Below are 18282 nucleotides of genomic sequence, written 5' to 3'. Positions count from 1 at the left end.
TTTGGATGTTCAATAAATAAATAAATAGCAGAACAGATTCATGCAGTGTTTGAGAAGGCAATGAAAAAAAACACACATTTGCTTAAAAACAAATCTAAACATCTTAAGATATCTTTACTCCATAATACCAAAATCTGAGAAAAATGTTCTTTGAGGGGAATTTTGTTGTACCTGTAGATCTCTGAAGGGGTGGAGGAGGAGGCCCAGAGGGAGTCTGGCTTTGTTGAGTAAAGCCTGGGTCTGGGGAATGCTGGTCAGAGTACACCTGAATGTCCTGATTTAAAAAAAAAAAAAAAAAAAAAAAAGACAAACGAATGACAAAATATACTCACAGATAAAAGTATATGAAATGAAAAAAGGTTTAAATAATGCAGTAAGAAAACACAAAAACCATGAGCTTAGAAGTTGAAAAAAAACAACCCGTAACTGTATACTACTGTTGTACTATTTTAAGAATTTAGTTATTTATTTTACTACTCTAAAGTTTCTGTGATACACTGAAAGTAAATGGCTAAATTTAAGGACTCAGCTGCCACTCAAAATGTCCCTACACCGGGCTTACTGTGGACTGCAGTTGACTTTCTTAAGGTCGGGGCTGAGGTTGGGTTCTGGGGCTTCCAAAGGCCTGGGGGGCAGCAAGTTTCTCTCCTGCAGCAAGTTGATCGGCCTCAGGGCCTCGACCTCCAGCTCTGGCACACCGCTCAGCCCGCCGAGGGCTGCGGACAGCTCAGAAAGACTAGGGAAGGGCTGCAGAGAGGGAGGGATGGTTTCCACACCACGAACAAACAAACAGCTCAAATTACAGCCAAAATGCATCAGGTGAGGCTATTTTATAAAATAATGTCTGTGTAGTGACACCTTAAACATTTATTTATTAAGTCTGACCAGTCAGTCAGTTGTGGATTATGATCAAGTCTAGAAGTCTGGCAAAGTTCAGGGTCAGAATCCTGAACAGGTCTCTGACTCTATTATAAGCCAGCTCATAAAACTAGAGCCTGTCACCAGAATTGGTCAAAGCATAGGTGAAATTTAAAAGCCTACATATGCTTACTTAAAATCTAGTGGGGGCAACAGACAGTCACTCTAAGTGATGGGTATCAAACGCAGGTTGGGTTTGCCTTTATCCAAACTTTTTACACACGAAAAATTAGACAATTTAATATAAAATCTGAGAAATAGCCTGAAAAAAAAACTTTCAAACAATCCATAAATGTGCAAAATATTAATCAACATTTCTGTTGCAGGCTCACCTGTGAGTACTGTTGGTAGTTTGACTGGCCATACAGGTCGTGGGAGGGGGAGGCGTCAGTGTGGGACGCTGGTCCCTGCCGATAGCCTGACTGCATGCCAGGGTAACCGTAACTGCCGTAGGGCTGAGCCTGGTTGGTCACATTGCTGGATGGTGGCATGGATTCTGGAAAGAGAGACAGTTCAGGAGTACAGTAGTGTGATGTCAAGAAGACAGAACATTTTTAAGGTGTTTTAACATGACCAGAAAAAAAGGATCACTGTGTTAATGTTGATTTTAGAATAAGTTAGAATAAGTGCCAATTTATCTCTAAACAACAACAACAACAAAAAAAGCCTTTTCAAGTAGCTTTCGAGTGTTTATTAAGCTGTAATCATTAAAATCTGATTACATTTTAATGCTCAAGACCGCTCTGAATACTTCTACATGAAGACACTATCAGCTTGGGAGGTGATTTTCAGACTTCATATGAATCCCCTTTGCTGTCTCCATTAGCTTTGGTCAGACTACACAATATTGTTATCAGATTAGATGAATAAAGATCCATAAGAGATGAGACAGTAGTATAAACATCAGGAACACTGTACCAGTAACAAACTAACAACAATCACATTTAAAGCGTTGTGAATGACACTGCTGTCTTCTGCTTAGAAAAGCTGGGTCGCATCAAAGGGAATATGTGGATTGTCTTAAAGCCCGTTTTTCCCCTCTCTGCTGTGAAAAGTTGTCACTAGATAACAGAAGACCCAAGTCTTTTTTGCCACGTCAGCTGTCACCAAATATAGCTGTGTTAACACTGCAGGAACATTCCTCAGGGATAAGGAAAAGGATCTAAATTCAGCTCTAAGAGTCCCTGCTTAGGAGGCAGCACTTTCTTTATATTCAAGAATGTTTTCATCCGGTCATTCTCACATCTGTTTTTCCAGCAAAGACCCTAAAATTCAGCTTTAACAATCGATTAAGGTTTTATAACAGATTTCATTTTATACTCTGCAAATGTCAAGTTATAAAAATATTGTGCACTGTGCATATTGTCAAAGAAAAGTTGATTTACAGTTCAGACATAGCTGTGATTTTACTGAGAGTTGCTCGGGTGCATGAGGTGCAGTCTGTCTGTGATGAACACGTACCTGGATAGCTGCCACCTTCGAGGGAATCGTAGCTGTTGGGCACCGGAGAGGCACTGCCAGTAGAAGAAGAGGATGTGTCACCGCCTGCGAGAGGCAGAGAGGGGAAAAAGTCAAACTCAAAAGGGATTAAAAACTGTTACTATGAAGGAAAAGACAGCTTGCAAATATTATTCTGTTCAAATAAATAAATTAATGGCAAAATCAAAAAAATCTAAAGACAAATAAAGAAGTAAAACAGGGAGGAAGGACAGAGTGTTGGGATAAAAATGAAAGACAACATTAAAGTGAATAAAAAGCAGATTTTCTGGTTTGGTCGTGCATGGACTCCCTCAGGCCTCACAGAAAGAAAACGAAAGAGAGGAGAGACTGAAAGATGGAAAGAAAACATGAAAAGGAAGCACTTAAGTTTTGAGTATATGCAAGTTGCTGTGTGGGGGAGAGGACGTCTGAGGACAGGACATGTGTAGAGAACTAAGGGGGAAAAACGAAATATGAGTGTGTGCGATGGGTACAGAACGAAAGACATTTTCACCATGTTCAATAAAACCAAACTGTAGTTAGCTACAGGCCAAAAACAAAACAAAAACTAAGAATTCCCCCTCTCTGGGTACTTGAGTAAATGCTGCTGTAGTGCAAAAAATTTTGCGCCATTTTCCATCATGATCAAATACATCCTCCCTTTCTTTCTTCTCATATCTGGATCCATGCAAAGAGACATCAGTCTAAGAAGAGATGCCCAAACCATCCCCGCTCCTCCCACTGCCTCTAGGTGGTGCTTTTCAAACCAGGCAATATCAACTCTGTGTTTTGACTTTAACATTACCACAAAATGAATGTTAATGTTAGATTTGCGAGGACAAACCACTGGAAGCTGCAGGGTGGTGCCCTTATCAGAGAAAGGGTGGTTTACCAGATGTGGATTAGTCAATCTTTTTTTTTTTTTTTTTGTAATCTAAAAACCAAATTTAAATAAATTATCTTTTTTGCAGAACTTTTATATTAACATCTACCATCTGAATTCAGCTTTTTGACAAACAGGCTCCCAGTGTCCTCAGAAACAGACGGGTTAAAAAACACATGCTACAGATTCCTTTCTGTTCAGCCAGAAAAACTAAAGAAATGCATTAAATTAATAGCCGAGTCATTTATATTCAACACCTGGAACGAGTTTATCACCATCATCAAAACTTTGAACTTACTTTTTTTTCCTAGTAACCAAGTATTTATTACCATTTAATTTCATTTTTATTACTGCCTATTTTATTCATTTTGTAGTACAGTACTCATTCAGTCATAAACTAATCTGTGTTCTCTTAAAGCACCTTGTGACTATGTCAAAGTATCTGGAAAAAAAAAAATCATCATTATTATTATTGTTACTATCATCATTTTCCATTAACTGTTTCAGTGATCCGACACTAGGCAAGCCCAAAACACCCCACCTAGGAAGTGTCCAGGACACATTTTTCCTCAGAAGTCCGAGCCACCTCGACTGGCTCGTGTCACGGCTCTACTCTGAGCTCCACCCGAATGACCGAGCTTCTCACCCAATCTAGGGAAACTCATTTCTTCTGTTTATGATGTCATTCTTTCGTCTCTATCCACCGCTCATGGACATAGCTGCCAGCCTTACCCTCCTCTAACTCGAAAGCTTTATGTTACGTTACTTAAAAAATAAATAAATAAATAAAAATAATTTTAAAAAAGCATGAAGGCTTTTAAAATTATTTTTCAAATCCCTCAGCAAGCTGCCATAACCTTTCAAGAATTAATGCTGCAGTCAAAATGGCGTGTGGATGCATTTAGTGCACTGCAACACTCCCAGTTCAAATCCAACATTGGTTGCATGTTATCCAACTCTGCCATCATATCGCTTTTCTAATTTGCTTCAGTGCCTATGAGGTAAAATATCCACAAAATAATCTTAATAAAAAAACAACAGCAAGCAAAAGGGTCTTTTCGTTTTTGTCTATTTATTCCTTGCATGTCATGTAATGAATAGGTTTTCCAAAAGGATTACATGGGCAGTAATATTTGAATGGATCCACTAATCCATGTGTGCCAAAAGGAGGGATCAACAGCAGCAAACCAAGATGTGACAGGCCTCAGGGACAGAGCTCATTGGACAGGGCAAGATCCAATTATCTCAGACTAAATCGGACCAGCAGAATACTGGATTAAGCACTAGGGATGACGAGGACACCAGCAGAGCCAAGCCTTATTTCTCCTCTTCCTTCAAGAAAATGGATACTACCAAGACTATATAGAGCTCATTGTAGCCAGTGTTGATTTGCAGTTGATCTTAAAAGTTTTAATACAAGTCCAGTTTGGACTCCACATACATTTATAGTCTATTACTGCACCAGTACATGTGTAACTTAATGGATACTGAGCCGACTGAGGCCTATTTGAAACCAGGACAAACCCTGCATGTATTTGAATACTTGATTCACACTCAGCAGTAAGACCATGACAACAAGTGCATCTTATGTCATTCACTCGAGACAATTTTGGCACGAGTGCTGAGGTGACTCAGCAGCTCGGACAGAGATGACACAGCAACACAAACCAAAGAAACCAAAACGCCGTCCCTGACTCCAGACAGACTTAATTAGTGATTAAACAAACAGCCAACTGAGTAACGCCTTAAACTCTAGTCGTGGATAACTTTTGTTATGTGAACAGTTACAAAATAAAGATAAATTGATCAAACATTTTGGCATATAATCAATAAGAAAAACTTGTCATGTATCTGTATAGAGATAACAAAAATGAATGGCCATACACAACTCTGAAATAAAACAGCTGTAACTAAATAAATATTAGTGTTGCTGTTGGCTGAGGTTAGCTGCGAGGCTGGTTGTTGCTGCTGGTGTTATAGCCGGTTATTTTGGTTGGCGACTGCTGTTGGCTACAGTTGTTGATAGTAGGTGATGGCAGTATTATCAAAATGTGACAGGTGATGAAGTGATTCATCCTGATAACATAAGTCTGCTGTTAGACTTGTGTTATAAATTAGTTTAATCAAGTTTTGCTAACAACTATTTTTCAACTAATAACTTGCAAGCTTTGTCCTACAAAAGTCTAAAATGCACTGGTTGTTTTCTGCTTTACTTTTGACTCTGAACCCATTTTGTTGGGGAAATTATTTCCAATATCATGATTCTGGTAAGTGTGGCTTCCTTGAATCAACAAGTACTATTTTGCTGCAACAGACAACCTGTAAGACAGCAACACTGTGGGGAATTGATGAGAGCACGAGGGATAAAGAGAAAGCTAAACCAAGCTCCTCATTTTATTAGGCAGTGCACTAATGAGTTGTAGCAGTGCTAACAATGCTCTCTTGTGAGAAGCAGGAGAGTCAGCAAACACATGCATAGACAGCGGGACCTATCGGCAGGGGAGTGGTTATATTTAAACATCTGTTAACCTCTGGCTGATGACACACGTCTCAGAGGATCTTTAAAGCAGAACATCTGAGAGAGATATCACACAGGTGCATGACAACAATTAGTATCATGCCAACCTGACATTTAAATTATTAAATGTAAAATAAGTTATTTTACAAAAAGTTACACCAAGCAATTTAGCCTTTTTAATACAATGCAAGGTTTTTCAGTACAGTGAGATTCAAGATTCAAGCGTGAGGGTCAATCAGTAGCCCCATGGACCAATAAACTTGTCAAAAATCAAACAGTGTAACAGCTAACTTCTCAGTAATAAACCAATGTTTTTTTCTCCATGTAAAAACTTCCCCCTGCAAAACAAAATTACCAGGCATGTAATAATTTTTTTTTTTTTTTAAATAAACCTATACTGAGGTTTAACCTACTCACACAGGAAACACATTTCTGTTCATCAGCAATACTAAAAAATTACTTCGTAACAGTCCCCTTGCATAAACAAAGTACACTGGAGTCATTTTTTTTAGTTATTTGCTTCTAAATGATGTACAAGTCCCAAAACTCACCCGAATTAAATGCAAGGAAAAATGAAATACCAAAACAATCTAAAACATGCAGTAGATAAACCAATCCCCACTACATCTTAATGCTTTCCCTTTACTAGAGAATGAAAGAAAACTCTTGACATTTATGTTAGAAAATAGATTTAAATTCACTTAGATTATTTAAAACCTTCATACCCTTTTCCAATTTTTAAAACCAAAGACATTAGATTATATTAATATTTCCTCTCAATACATTTTTATGTCGTAAGTGCTCATCTTACGTCTAGGACTCATGACCATATCTAATTCAAACTCATTCCTGAGGCTATCCAGTTTACTTTCAAGAGCCGTGAACCGAGTGGAAAGAAACACAAAATATTGATTTTTTTTTTCCATCAGCATGGATAACTGCTGATAAGTGGAGGGCCACTACAGCTGGACGATCACACCCTGAACATTACTGAGAGCCAGCAAGAGCGCTGCTGAGAGCTAGACAGCAGGCAAAGAGGACGCCGTCCTGTATATGACAACAAGCACTACTTACCTGACACCTTTCTGAGGGGAAAAAACTTTCATGTTAGCTTTCAGTGATGGAACAACAGAACAGTGTTCACAGATTGAGGCGATGAAATCAATATTTTGAAAGAGGACTGATGAATGCGAGGGGGGAAATGTTGCGCACAGCGGGTGAACTCTGCAAGGCTGGTGACGAGGACCAACAGGGAGAAATATGATTAGCCTATTAGAAAGGAGATGGTGCTGATGATGAGCAGTGAACTGATTACGAGCGTTGGCAGGTAGAGTAGACGTGACAGATGGTAGCCAGACATGGAAGAGGAAAATGGCGGTTGTCAGAAGTGACACTGGATAGGCGGGACAGTGGAGGTGTCTAAAGAGACGTGTACACTTTAGGTTTAAGATTACTACAAAATAAGGAGTGGAGAAGGTAGTAGCAAAAAGGTTATGGGGGAGGTAAAAGCTAGAGCAGACCTGCTTCCTCATCCTCCTCCTCCTCCTCATCGTCATCATCAGAGCTGGATGATGAGGGGGCTGCTGCTGCTGGGCCTGAGGTGTTGGCAGAGGAAGAGCTAGCGCCACTATTAGCAACATATCCATACTGCATGCCTGTTGGAAGGGGGTGGAGTGGGAAAGGTACATAAGAGAACTGTCAGGATGGGGTGCATGTCATCAGACAGGGCTGTGGTAATCAGGCGGCTGGCTTCCAGTCATGTGATACGTGTTTAAGCAAAGAACAGAGTTGCTGGTGGCTGGCCGCATATTTTGTCAGGAAAAACAATTAATACTACACACAGGAAAATAGGTCAGGATGATAAAAGTTTAAAGCCAATGATTACAAAGGTGAAAGTCAAAGAAGGAATTTTGTTTAGATGGAATTTAACATCAACATTTAGCCTTTCTCCACTGGAGGAACCAGCATCCATTATTATGGCCTCATTGAACGGTTTTAGGGCAGTTTTAGGGTTTCGGTAAGATAACGTAAACTGTTTTGATGCATTAGGGACAGACATAAGTGAAACAACTACGCAGTTGGACATATCTGACTGACCATCCAGGAATAGAGCAGGAAACTGTCTGGTGAATTCACAGTTCCCAATAGTGAGAAATGCATCTGTTGCTGTATGCAGCAGAAGGAGAGAAAGGTCAACCTTGGACAATGTCCAGATTCCAGAAGTCTGAATAGTCTAAAAGGCAGAAAATACTCAAAACTGAGTGCAGTTTTAAGTATTTTCTGAAGTGAAACGTTAAGCCATCAAAACACTCTGTGTGTGTGTGTGTATTTAAAAGCAATATGAAACTGTTAAATTCATTCACCAATGATCAAACTTATTGTCGTTAAAATGTGTGACTGCTTGTGTGGTGTATAATGTTGCACAAATGCAATGTTTGATTAGTTAGCAGAAACGCTCATTTTTCCATTAAGTACCATCTGTTTTAGACCAGGTGTTTACCTTTCACCTCGTTCATTTACAACTGGCTGTAGCGGGAGGTGCTGTATTAATCTTTTGAACCATCAGGTTACCGTCTGATGCTGTACTTTAATAAAATAGGAATAATTTGTTTAACAGAATAATATTTCTGATATGATCGAGGAAAGGTCTTTTAAACGTCTAGTTGACTGTTCACCCCCATCCCTCATCATGAATTGTTTCACCTGACACTGTCCTTGGTTCATGTGTGACAACAGCTCAAGTCTCTCTGTGGATCTTGAGTTCACCTACACTGCACTGAAAGCAGAGAGAAAGGGCTGATGATTAGGGGAAACTTCCAGTAAAGGTTCACGCCACTTTGTGCTTGCACAAAGTTCCTGCTGTGGAAGAATGTCTACTTTGAAATTAACAAGTCCCTAGAAATTTAAAACTTAAGAAACGCAATTAGGCGTCACATTTCAGGGCAGATAGAAAGTTACCTTCTAGGGGTAAAGGCACATCCAAGCTAATTAAAAACAACTGAACCTTCGTCAAAAGTTAGCTTGATGCTTGCTGTATTGCTAAAGCCTTTCCGCTACAATGTTCTCATAGAATCCATCAACAACTGGAGAGCATTTCCTTTGCCTTAATGTATTCCATGGTCTAACTGTGTGCTTTCATTTTAAAATCTCAAGCATCCTCGAGGTAAGATGATGCCGTAATTTTGCCAGAGGTTGTAACTGACCACAAAAGGGTGCAATCAAAAATATGTACTTGTTTTAATACCAGTTAACTGGTTGAAAACCAAAAATAAAACATGTCTCCATTGACTATATTCACTAGAGAAAACAACTCTTTGAAATGCTGTGTATTTGGTTTAAATGCATTGTAAATCTTTAAACATGGCTCTGTTTAAAAAGTGTTTGGATCACAGCTAGATATGTACCATTTTTGCGACTTTATGTCCACTAAAGAGGTTTTCTCAGCCTTTTCTTGTGCCAGCTTACAAAAACAGCATAAATAAATCACAAAAAACCCTCATAAGCATGATGACTGGCCACTATTGCCAAATCATGTAAATAATTACCTAAATTAGTTTAAAACCAATTAATCAATAGTACACCTGTATCTTAAAGGTGTGTCCTGTCTTTTTATTGTCCTGCTAATATTATACTGCCGGAAAAAAAATCATATCAATTTATTCTGTCAAAGTAAGAGACAAATTTTTGCAACCCAAATCAACATTACAGGCAAGAGTCTAATTATCCTGACCAGCCACTAAAGTTAAGAGTGAAAAACATTCACAGGAAAAATAAACCAGCAGCACGTTGCTAAAAGCAAACCTGAAACCCCCAAATTTGTATACAGACCCACACCTGCACATTGGAAAGCATGTGTGTGTGTGCAGCTAATTATGTGTGCTATATTCCCAAAGTGCAGCTGTTGACATGTAACCCATTCACATGCAGTGTGCGTCTAAACAAGCTGCATCAGAAGACACAAAAACAGTCACTACAGTACAGAAAAAACCAAGATAAGAATGTTGTTCAAACATCGAATGCAGCAGGTGGAGAAAATAGGTCTCCAATCATAAAAAAAAAACCAAAACATTTTAAAGAACACAGTTTTAATGTAAGGTACACACTGAGTTTCAGTGTGGTGCTTCTTCTCCGAGCAGCGAAAAAATAAACAGGAAACTGATTTCATGCAGAGTTTCAAACTACAAAAAGCTTTCATCTTGTTTTTTGGCAGGTTATCTGCACAGGCACAGATTTTCAGTTTTCAGCTTCCACACATACCGTATTTTTCAGACCATAAGGCGCACTGTCGATGAGCGGGTCTGTTCTCATACATAAGGCGCACTAGATTATAAGGCACACTGTCGATTTTTGAGAAAATTAAAGGATTTTAAGTGTGCCTTATAGTGCGAAAAATATGGTACACAAACATAAAAATCTTCATGTTTACAATGCATAATGAATTTTTACTCTCATTCTTACCTTGATGGTGGCCCGGTGAGGAATGGACTGAAGCGGAAGGGGTTCCTGAGGGTGGTCTGTCTGCATCAGCACCACCACTGCTTTGAGTGACCCCACCATAGGAGTTGTAGCTCAGAGAAGCCTGATTGGTTTGGCTGTAGTGGGAATGGACTGCGTTTTGGGCTGCAGTGGAAAAAACAAAAACAGCCACTGAAACAGCACAAGGACCAGTGCTTTCTAAGGATACTGAGGGATAGCTTTGGGTTCAGAAATGCAAACACTTGTTAATTTATTTACTTTTTTAAACATAAAAATGCATACACTGCACAAACAGTCAAAAAATGCTTCATTTTGGAAACTTACAGCAACAAAAAACTAAGCAGAAAAAATTTAATTTGCCCACCAAACACTGACAAAAAAAAAACAACATTTTCAGCCAACATCCACCAGATTTTCTTAGCCTATAAAACTCCACCTGCATTTTCAGAGAATTCACAATTGCAGATTCTAGCAACATTAAAGTGTGACTTCACTGAGTACCTGTGCTTCCTTGACCATTCACTGTTGGTGCCACTTGGCTGGGAGGAGCCATGCCATACCCAGAATGCCCCGATGCTGAGGAGGCTGGAGGCTCAGCACCGTACTGATGTAAAGGTGCGCCCATCTGGGTGGTGCTCTGGGAGGAACTCAGAGTGCCATACTGGCTGCTTCCTGGAGCAGACGGGTATGAAACAATGGGGTAGAGATTACCTCCAGGCCCACTCGCCGCCATTGGGACCAAACTGGGTTGTTGTTGCTGCTGCTGAGACTGCTGTGCTGGAGAAGCATGGTATGACTGTGGTCCATAGTAGGATGCCGGAGTAGTGTAGGGTGGATGCTGCTGGAATGGCTGTAGGTTGTACTGGGCATTTGACGGTGGAGGTGCTGAAGAAGGATGTGTGGCATATGGCTGAGAAGGAGGGGCAGAGCTCAGTGGAGCACTGTAAGGTGCTACATGATGCTGAGGGAGGTGGTGCTGTTGCAGCTGCTGTGGATGGTTGTTCTGGTAGTAGTTAGCACTGTGGGCACTGTTCGTGATGGGTGCTTTGCTGGAAACTGGGGTAGCTTGGGATGGGATGGTGGGGTAGCTCTGTTGCTGTTGAGCTGGAGCTCCATAGTAGCCTGTAATTGGATACATGGAAGGGTAGCTCTGTACCGGACCTGGAAGGAGGCGGGGCAGGATAGTAAAGCACATGGTTAATAAGCATAAATGTCGACATTCTGTCAATCGTTTGCATTTCTCTGTTATTCGCGACTCTCACTATTATACTCCAATTACAGAGTAAAAATAAACAGAAACAAGAACAACTCTATTTAAGTTTTAGAGTTCTTCTTGCCGAATGAAACATTTCCAATTTGCTCACCAGGCAGCGCTTTTTAAAATATTGACATCTGGCTCAGGATCATACTTTTATTTTGAAGGGCCAACTAGAACAGGATTGTGTGGTTTTAATGTCACAAAACACCATTTTTGATCTAAAGCCTCCCAGAAAGTTGGCATTTCAAGAGAAGGCACAAGAGTCAACTACAAGACCACGAGGATTCTAACTTCTCTCTGACATTTGTTTTCAATGGCTAAAAAGGTTTGGGGCACCAAACCCCTGAACTTGCACAATCACAGTTTGAACAAATCCTATAGGGAATATCTCAGAAACACAAAACTACTGAATTATCTCCCTCTGTAGTAATTTAACAAATTAAATATTAAGTGTGGGCTCTAGAAAGAAAGACAACTTACAGAACTGCACCTCACATTCATATTTAACTACAGAATGAATGCATTCTCACACATTTTTGAACATTCAACTTTAAAGACGACTAAAATGTAAAAAAAAAAATTTAAAAAAATAGAAATGATCTCTAAGAACACGCCCATTGTCTCTACCATCTTTAATACATAAATACACATGCAACAATAGAATTAAGCTCCATTATCTCTATTTAAAGATGCAGTATAAAGCCTATGACATACCTCCACACACACACGTTTCCAATATGCAAAATGAATATTGGCTAATGTCTACTTCATCGCTACGACAAATTAGAAATAATGGACTACAAAGTACAAAACACGCTTTATTTTGAGCCAAAGTGCAGCCTGATTTTAAGGATTTTATCCCCTCTTATTTGTTTACTTAAGAAGGAAATTAGTTGGTTGTATTCCTTCTCTTTTGAGATAAATATTTTTGCGAAGCTCTGTCCTGAAAACTGAACCATTTATTAGAGACGATTGTCTTTCCTACTTTACCCTCCACAAATTAGTTTGTTCACATGTGTTTAGATATTCTGGTGAAGCTTAATACACGTGCACGAATATATTATTAAATATGAAAATCTGATCACAGGTTATCATTTACTGCAAACACGCTTGAGCAGCCTTCCTTGAAAGGCTAGCTCTCAGTTGAAATAAGCAGCCTTCTATTAATAGAAAGTAAATTGTTTTAACGCAACTTCTGTTAAGTCGTTAGTTATTGGAGATGTAATAAAACACGAGGCTATGGAGAGGTGGTGCGCAATCTGTCAAACAGCTATTTTCATGCTAACAATTAGCTACCGTTACCATCCGTTTTCAATATCCACATTAGCTTTTAAGTTAGCTACCTTTAGCAAGTGCTTAGCTTCAGCTAAAATCATCAGTCTTTTAATAATTCATGCCCATAATTTACAGCTAATGCCAGTATCGTGACTGACAGTAAATGACAGTTCCAGTTTATAAAATGCAAAAAGCAAAGCGAAGGACCGACAAATAGCCCGCCAATGGGGTGTTAGCATGCTAACGAACCATTCTGATAGGGGGGCGCTGATCCGCCGTTCGCCGCAGAGTTCTGGCTGTAGCTGACGGAGCTGTTCAGGTTAGTGAAACCGGGCGCAGACATCGCTCGGTCTTCCCGTCCTTATGCCCGCGAACACACAGCTGACCGAATATACATGAGCGTCACTTTCTCGGACCCAGCCTTCCCCGAGAGAGGCGATTCAGAGGCTGCTACTGCTCAGTAGAGACCCGGGCAGCCTGGCCAGGTCCGTTCGGCTGAAAGCTGAAGCCTCCAGTCGGGATGTTGAGGAGCTTAACAGCCTCCAGGATGTTGTCCTCTCGCTCCCTCTGGTGGAGTTTCATTTTGTATGTTTCGTTTTCTATAATGTGCACTTGTTCTACAAGTATCTATGCAAATAAAGTACACAGGCTTTGATTTCTGTATAAACAGCTATTTTCCGACTTCTGTTCCTTCTCTTTTTGATGGATACCTCCACACATGTTAGTAATCTCACATACACCTTCAACAGTTATTTACAAATAAATACCTGAAACATGTTAACACCTGCAATCAGACTGGTCTTATCTCTGTATTCTGTGTTTTCTCTTCCTTAACGTCTGTCAACACTACCCCTGTATCTGTAAAAATGTCTTCACAGGTTAGACTTCTAATTAAAGACACTTTTGATACTATCACTCTGTAGAATTTAACACTTCCACCACCAGGGGGTGTGTTGAGATGTTTTGGATGTCCGCTTGTTTGACATTTCTCAGCGTTTCTTCAACAGACTGTCTTTTGCAGAATAGCATTATAAGAACATGCTCTTACATGCCTGACCCCCTTCTGGTATATATTAGTATTACACAGAAGAAAACCATAGCCTAAGGCAGAGGTCTCCAACTCCAGGCCTCGAGGGCCGGTGTCCTGCAGTTTTTAGATGTGTCCTTGATCCAACACAGCTGATTCAAATGGCTAAATTACCTCCTCAACATGTCTTGAAGTTCTCCAGAGGCCTGGTAATAAACTAATCATTTGATTCAGGTGTGTAGACCCAGGGTGAGATCCAAAACCTGCAGGACACCGGCCCTCAAGGCTTGGAGTTGGAGACCCCTGGCCTAAGGTCATCTCCAGCTTGGAGTTTTGGAGAAAGGGTCATAGTGTAGTGGGTGTTTTTTGATATTCTTAAATATATACAAAACAAGAAACTTACAGACAATGACAACAAACAGAAATAAGAGTGTAAAATTTAAAAACTTTTATTGATGTTAACTTTTTTAAAAAGTTTTTAAAAAAGAAAACCCCAACAGACAAACCCCTCTGAGCAAGCACAAGGCGACAGTGGAGAGGAAAAACTCCCTTTTAAGAGGGAGAAACCTCCGGCAGAAACAGGCTCAGTGAGGGGTCGGCCATCTGCCGCGACCGTTCCAAGGGTTATCTTAGGTATATAATTTAAAACTAACCAATTTAAAGTCTCCAGCTTATTTTCCAGAAACGTTTTCAGTTGATATCACAATTTTTTTCTACATTACATCAGCCTCATTTTGTCTCCTGGTGCAACTAAACAGTTTGCCTATAGATGAGAAAAACCGACGTATGGGACTCGGTTCCTTCGATTGTTTGGCTGCCTCCTTTATGAAAATTTCAGCAATCAGATTGTAGCCTGCTGGCTGATTTAATTCCAAGCCTAGTATAACTAAGTCTGAATCTTTAAACTCTTTACACAGGGCTTTGAAAATCACCTTGTGGAAGGTTTTGAACTTCTCTAAGGGGATTTGATCAATTTCATCTTTGATTTCAGCCCAGATGTTGTTGGTAAGCGTGTTGTAGATGGCTGACACTCTTTCCGGACTGATGACTTTGCCGGATTTTTTTACAGCCCGCTTAACCAGTTCTTCCATACAGTTTTCCACTAAAGACCTGTAATTTTCTTTGTTTTGATACAATTCCTCCTTTACTGCAAAAAGGTGGTTTTTGCATCGATTTTGCCTGCTTGCTTCATGTTGAGCAGAGGATTTCTTTGGGGTTACATCATTTTGAGTTCCGGGCCAGTTAGTTGTTTTGGTGTGTTGTCTTTTGAAAAAAAATTTAGACTTGAAGATGGGAATACGAAAACTGCTATAACTATAAGTATTGCTAAAAGAGGTATTAATGTAAATATTGGAACTTCCTGCTATGATGTTCTCAACTGTTTGGTGATTGATTTGATGAATGCTGCCTGGATTAATCCTAGCTCTGTTGTTGTTCATTGTGTTTGATAATCTATTTGTTTCCTTATAATGTATTCTGTCTTCGTTGAAGCGTTTAAAAATCTGTTACACAGGGCCTATTTAAGATTTGTGGTGCGACGTCATCTCTTTGAAGTCTCGAAGCCTTTGATCTTAGCCCCGCCCACTTCAAAACTAGGACTAATTATGCAGAATGTCAATCATAAGACTGTATTTGTGTTTCATTTCATGTGGTTGACGTTGATCTTTATCTTTTAATCCCAACACTTGGACTATTCCCCATCAGTCCACGTCATAGTATTATCAGTGCAGAAAACAGTCATTGGTAGTTATCCCTGCACTGCACCTCGATCTCAGGTAAGAATGTATTTATTTATCCTTTATTTCGAATTAATAAGTTGTCATTTTAACAAACATCAAGTTGATATTCATAGATGTACACACAATCACGCCATCATTTACATACAAACACATCAGATATGGTCTTTTACTTCAAAATCAAAAAGAAGATGGCCTTGATATTGACAGGGTCCTACTAGAGTAAAAGGGTGTGTCATTTGGATCTAGAGTGTGGAACAAAACTAAACTAATATTTGCTACTATGTACTTAACGTGTCTGTTAATGTTGAAGCTAAATTCACTCGAAGTTGGTCTTTATTTTGAAATTAGGTTTCCATGTCTCTTGCCGTAATACTCAGACTTGGAGAAGGGCTCATGAGCTTGGACAAAGGAATGTGGAGTAGAGCCAGTGCTTCTGTGTCAAAAGGGAAAAGTTGAAGTGTTTCAGGCATCTTTTTTTTTAGGTTTTTTACAGGTGCATCCAACTGTGAGGAAACTCAGGGAAAGAACCAGAAATCTATGTGAAGAGATTATATTTCTCGGCGTACCAGGGAGCACCTTGGAACAGGAGAAGGTGGAACAATGCTTGGGAAAAGAACATGTGGTACACTGTGCTTAATCTTCTGGCACTTTGGACAAGCAGAGGAAAATGGGGGGATGAATTTGTGTGGTGCTGAAAATATTTTACCAACTTATGAAAATATAAGTCTGAAACAACAATCATGCCGTGATTACTGAAATTCCCCATCACCTGAGGGTCATGTGACTCAGTTACCTTGGGTCAGATGTTTGTGTTTCTGCACGGAGCTGAAACACAAACACCTTTTCCACCTTCGTTTGTTCGGTTTCCAGTGCGCACTCCGTGTGGTGCCCTGCTGCGAGCCGCAGCTGTCCTGCATTACCTGCTGCTGTCACTCCTCTCCGCAGCTGACACCTGAACCACAGCTTTAAACCTGCTCTGCTTTAAAAGAAGCCAAAACACAGAAAGCAACCCTTACCCTGACAGGAAGTCCAAGAGTCCACTCATACTAACCAAATAAATGCTGCTATGGTGAACGCAAATTAAATATGCCATTAAATGTGAATAAGATACAAAGTGATAAATGAAATATTAAAAACAAGAAATAAAATATACAAATAAAGAGGAATAATCAAAATACAACAACAACAATAATAATAATAAACTGTGTTTTTTGTTTTTAAATATATGTCATCTTTTAAATAAAGTTTTTGAACCAACCAAGCCCAGCTCCAGCTTCTCCCCCTGCAGAGTTTGGAATCTGGTGTGAGAGGAGACGCCACCGCTCACCAGCATACTCTCCCCCAGGTGATACTTGAGCACACCTGACAGCTGCTGAGGGTCACCTGGACACAGAAACACAAACAGTTCTTACTGTGCGTCTGATCTCATTTCCTTCTTCATGCTAAGCTCTGCTATAAGCCACGACTTGCTTTGCCCCGTGTCAGTAGATGACTGGAATCAGAGCAGAGTCTCTGCATGTCTTTATTAGGGTGGAAGCTGCTGCTGATGTTTGTGCAGCAGATTAAACAAACAGTTTATGAACATTCAGCGTGTTCAGTCCAAACAAAGAGCAGGAAAATAGCCCCACTGAGAAATCTGCACAAACCACCTCTCAGTATAAGCTGCTGTAAAGAAGAGAGACGCTTTACACATGTGTGTGGAAACTGTCCATGTGGATTAATCAAGAATGTGAATAAAGAGAAGCTGTGTGGTTGAATAAAACTCACGCATCAGCCTGTTGCGTTCATCCTGTGGCAGTCCATTGAAGGTACTGCTACAAGAGCGAAGAAGGTGAACACCTTCTGCTGGTTCAGAAGCTCGGTCATACCTGCTGTCTGGATGGCATTGACCAGCGTGCTGAAAACAGCAATAAATGACATTAGCTCGAATGGCAACTACACAGCAACACACGAACACCTCTCCTTCCAGTCATTATGCTACACCAAACTAACAGCTTTATTATAATCCAGGCTAACAGATGACTCACTTTTTAGGAGCTTCAAACGGCAAAAAATAAAATAAAATTAAAAAAAAAAACTTTCCCTGATCCTAGTTGGTGCAGTTGCTGCTCTGTGCAACTGCATCTGGTCTTCTTCTGAGCATATCACAGATCTTAGTGGTCTTTTATCTTCAATCCACTGGACAGCTAACACTATTGAAATCATTTCTCCTGTGTATACTGACAAACCATCACTGATCCTTTTCCCTACCTTGATATTAAATTCAGGAACAATAAATGCTATCCCGCTTTGGTTGGCTGTATTCCTTGATGCATTTGTGTAGATTTTGACATAATTGTAATACTGATTAATACATTCCTGCACTGTATGTGAATTTAAGATAAAACCCCTATCCTTGCCCTCTTTGTTTAACAGTGTGAAATCTACTACTGCATCAGGGAGTATCCATTGTAGGCAGTGGTGCTTTTTGACTTATGTTGATCTTGTCCAGATTACGTTCAGCTGCTTTCTGTCCCACTGTCCACCCAAAGCTCTTCAATTCTCTCTTCCTTCTGGCGGATATTGACAGACTTTTTGATGCTATCCCTGCTGGGGTCTTAATGTTGCTTAGAAATCCTGTTGTTAATGGTTTGACCCCTTTACCACTGGATCCTGCTGTTACTTATGTTGGTCAGGTCTGTTTCCCCTATCGATATCTGCTCCTTTGTC

General features: G+C 40.0%; 1 protein-coding gene across 2 annotated transcripts in view; it reads right to left on the bottom strand.

Annotated features, from left to right (window-relative positions):
* Positions 1–13412, bottom strand: part of sec24b (SEC24 homolog B, COPII coat complex component) — a 28357-nt gene extending 14945 nt beyond the window's left edge. The window contains exons 1-8 of one of the 2 annotated variants that reach the window (XM_063493360.1): positions 13057–13412; positions 10776–11435; positions 10257–10418; positions 7319–7453; positions 2380–2463; positions 1251–1414; positions 563–747; positions 172–274 (exon numbers count right to left, since the gene is read on the bottom strand). In XM_063493360.1, coding sequence (XP_063349430.1) covers positions 172–274; positions 563–747; positions 1251–1414; positions 2380–2463; positions 7319–7453; positions 10257–10418; positions 10776–11435; positions 13057–13150 — 1587 coding nt within the window. In that variant the 5' untranslated portion in view covers positions 13151–13412. The remainder of the gene's footprint in view (positions 1–171; positions 275–562; positions 748–1250; positions 1415–2379; positions 2464–7318; positions 7454–10256; positions 10419–10775; positions 11436–13056) is intronic. The other variant, XM_063493369.1, reaches the window with a different exon arrangement.
* Positions 13413–18282: the final 4870 nt, after the last annotated feature.

This window comes from Pelmatolapia mariae, linkage group LG2 (assembly GCF_036321145.2).
Source record: "Pelmatolapia mariae isolate MD_Pm_ZW linkage group LG2, Pm_UMD_F_2, whole genome shotgun sequence".
In the NCBI taxonomy this organism is placed as follows: Eukaryota; Metazoa; Chordata; class Actinopteri; order Cichliformes; family Cichlidae; genus Pelmatolapia; species Pelmatolapia mariae.
The sequence above is the reverse complement of the archived record's forward strand: the minus strand, read 5'-3'. Positions and strand labels throughout refer to the sequence as shown.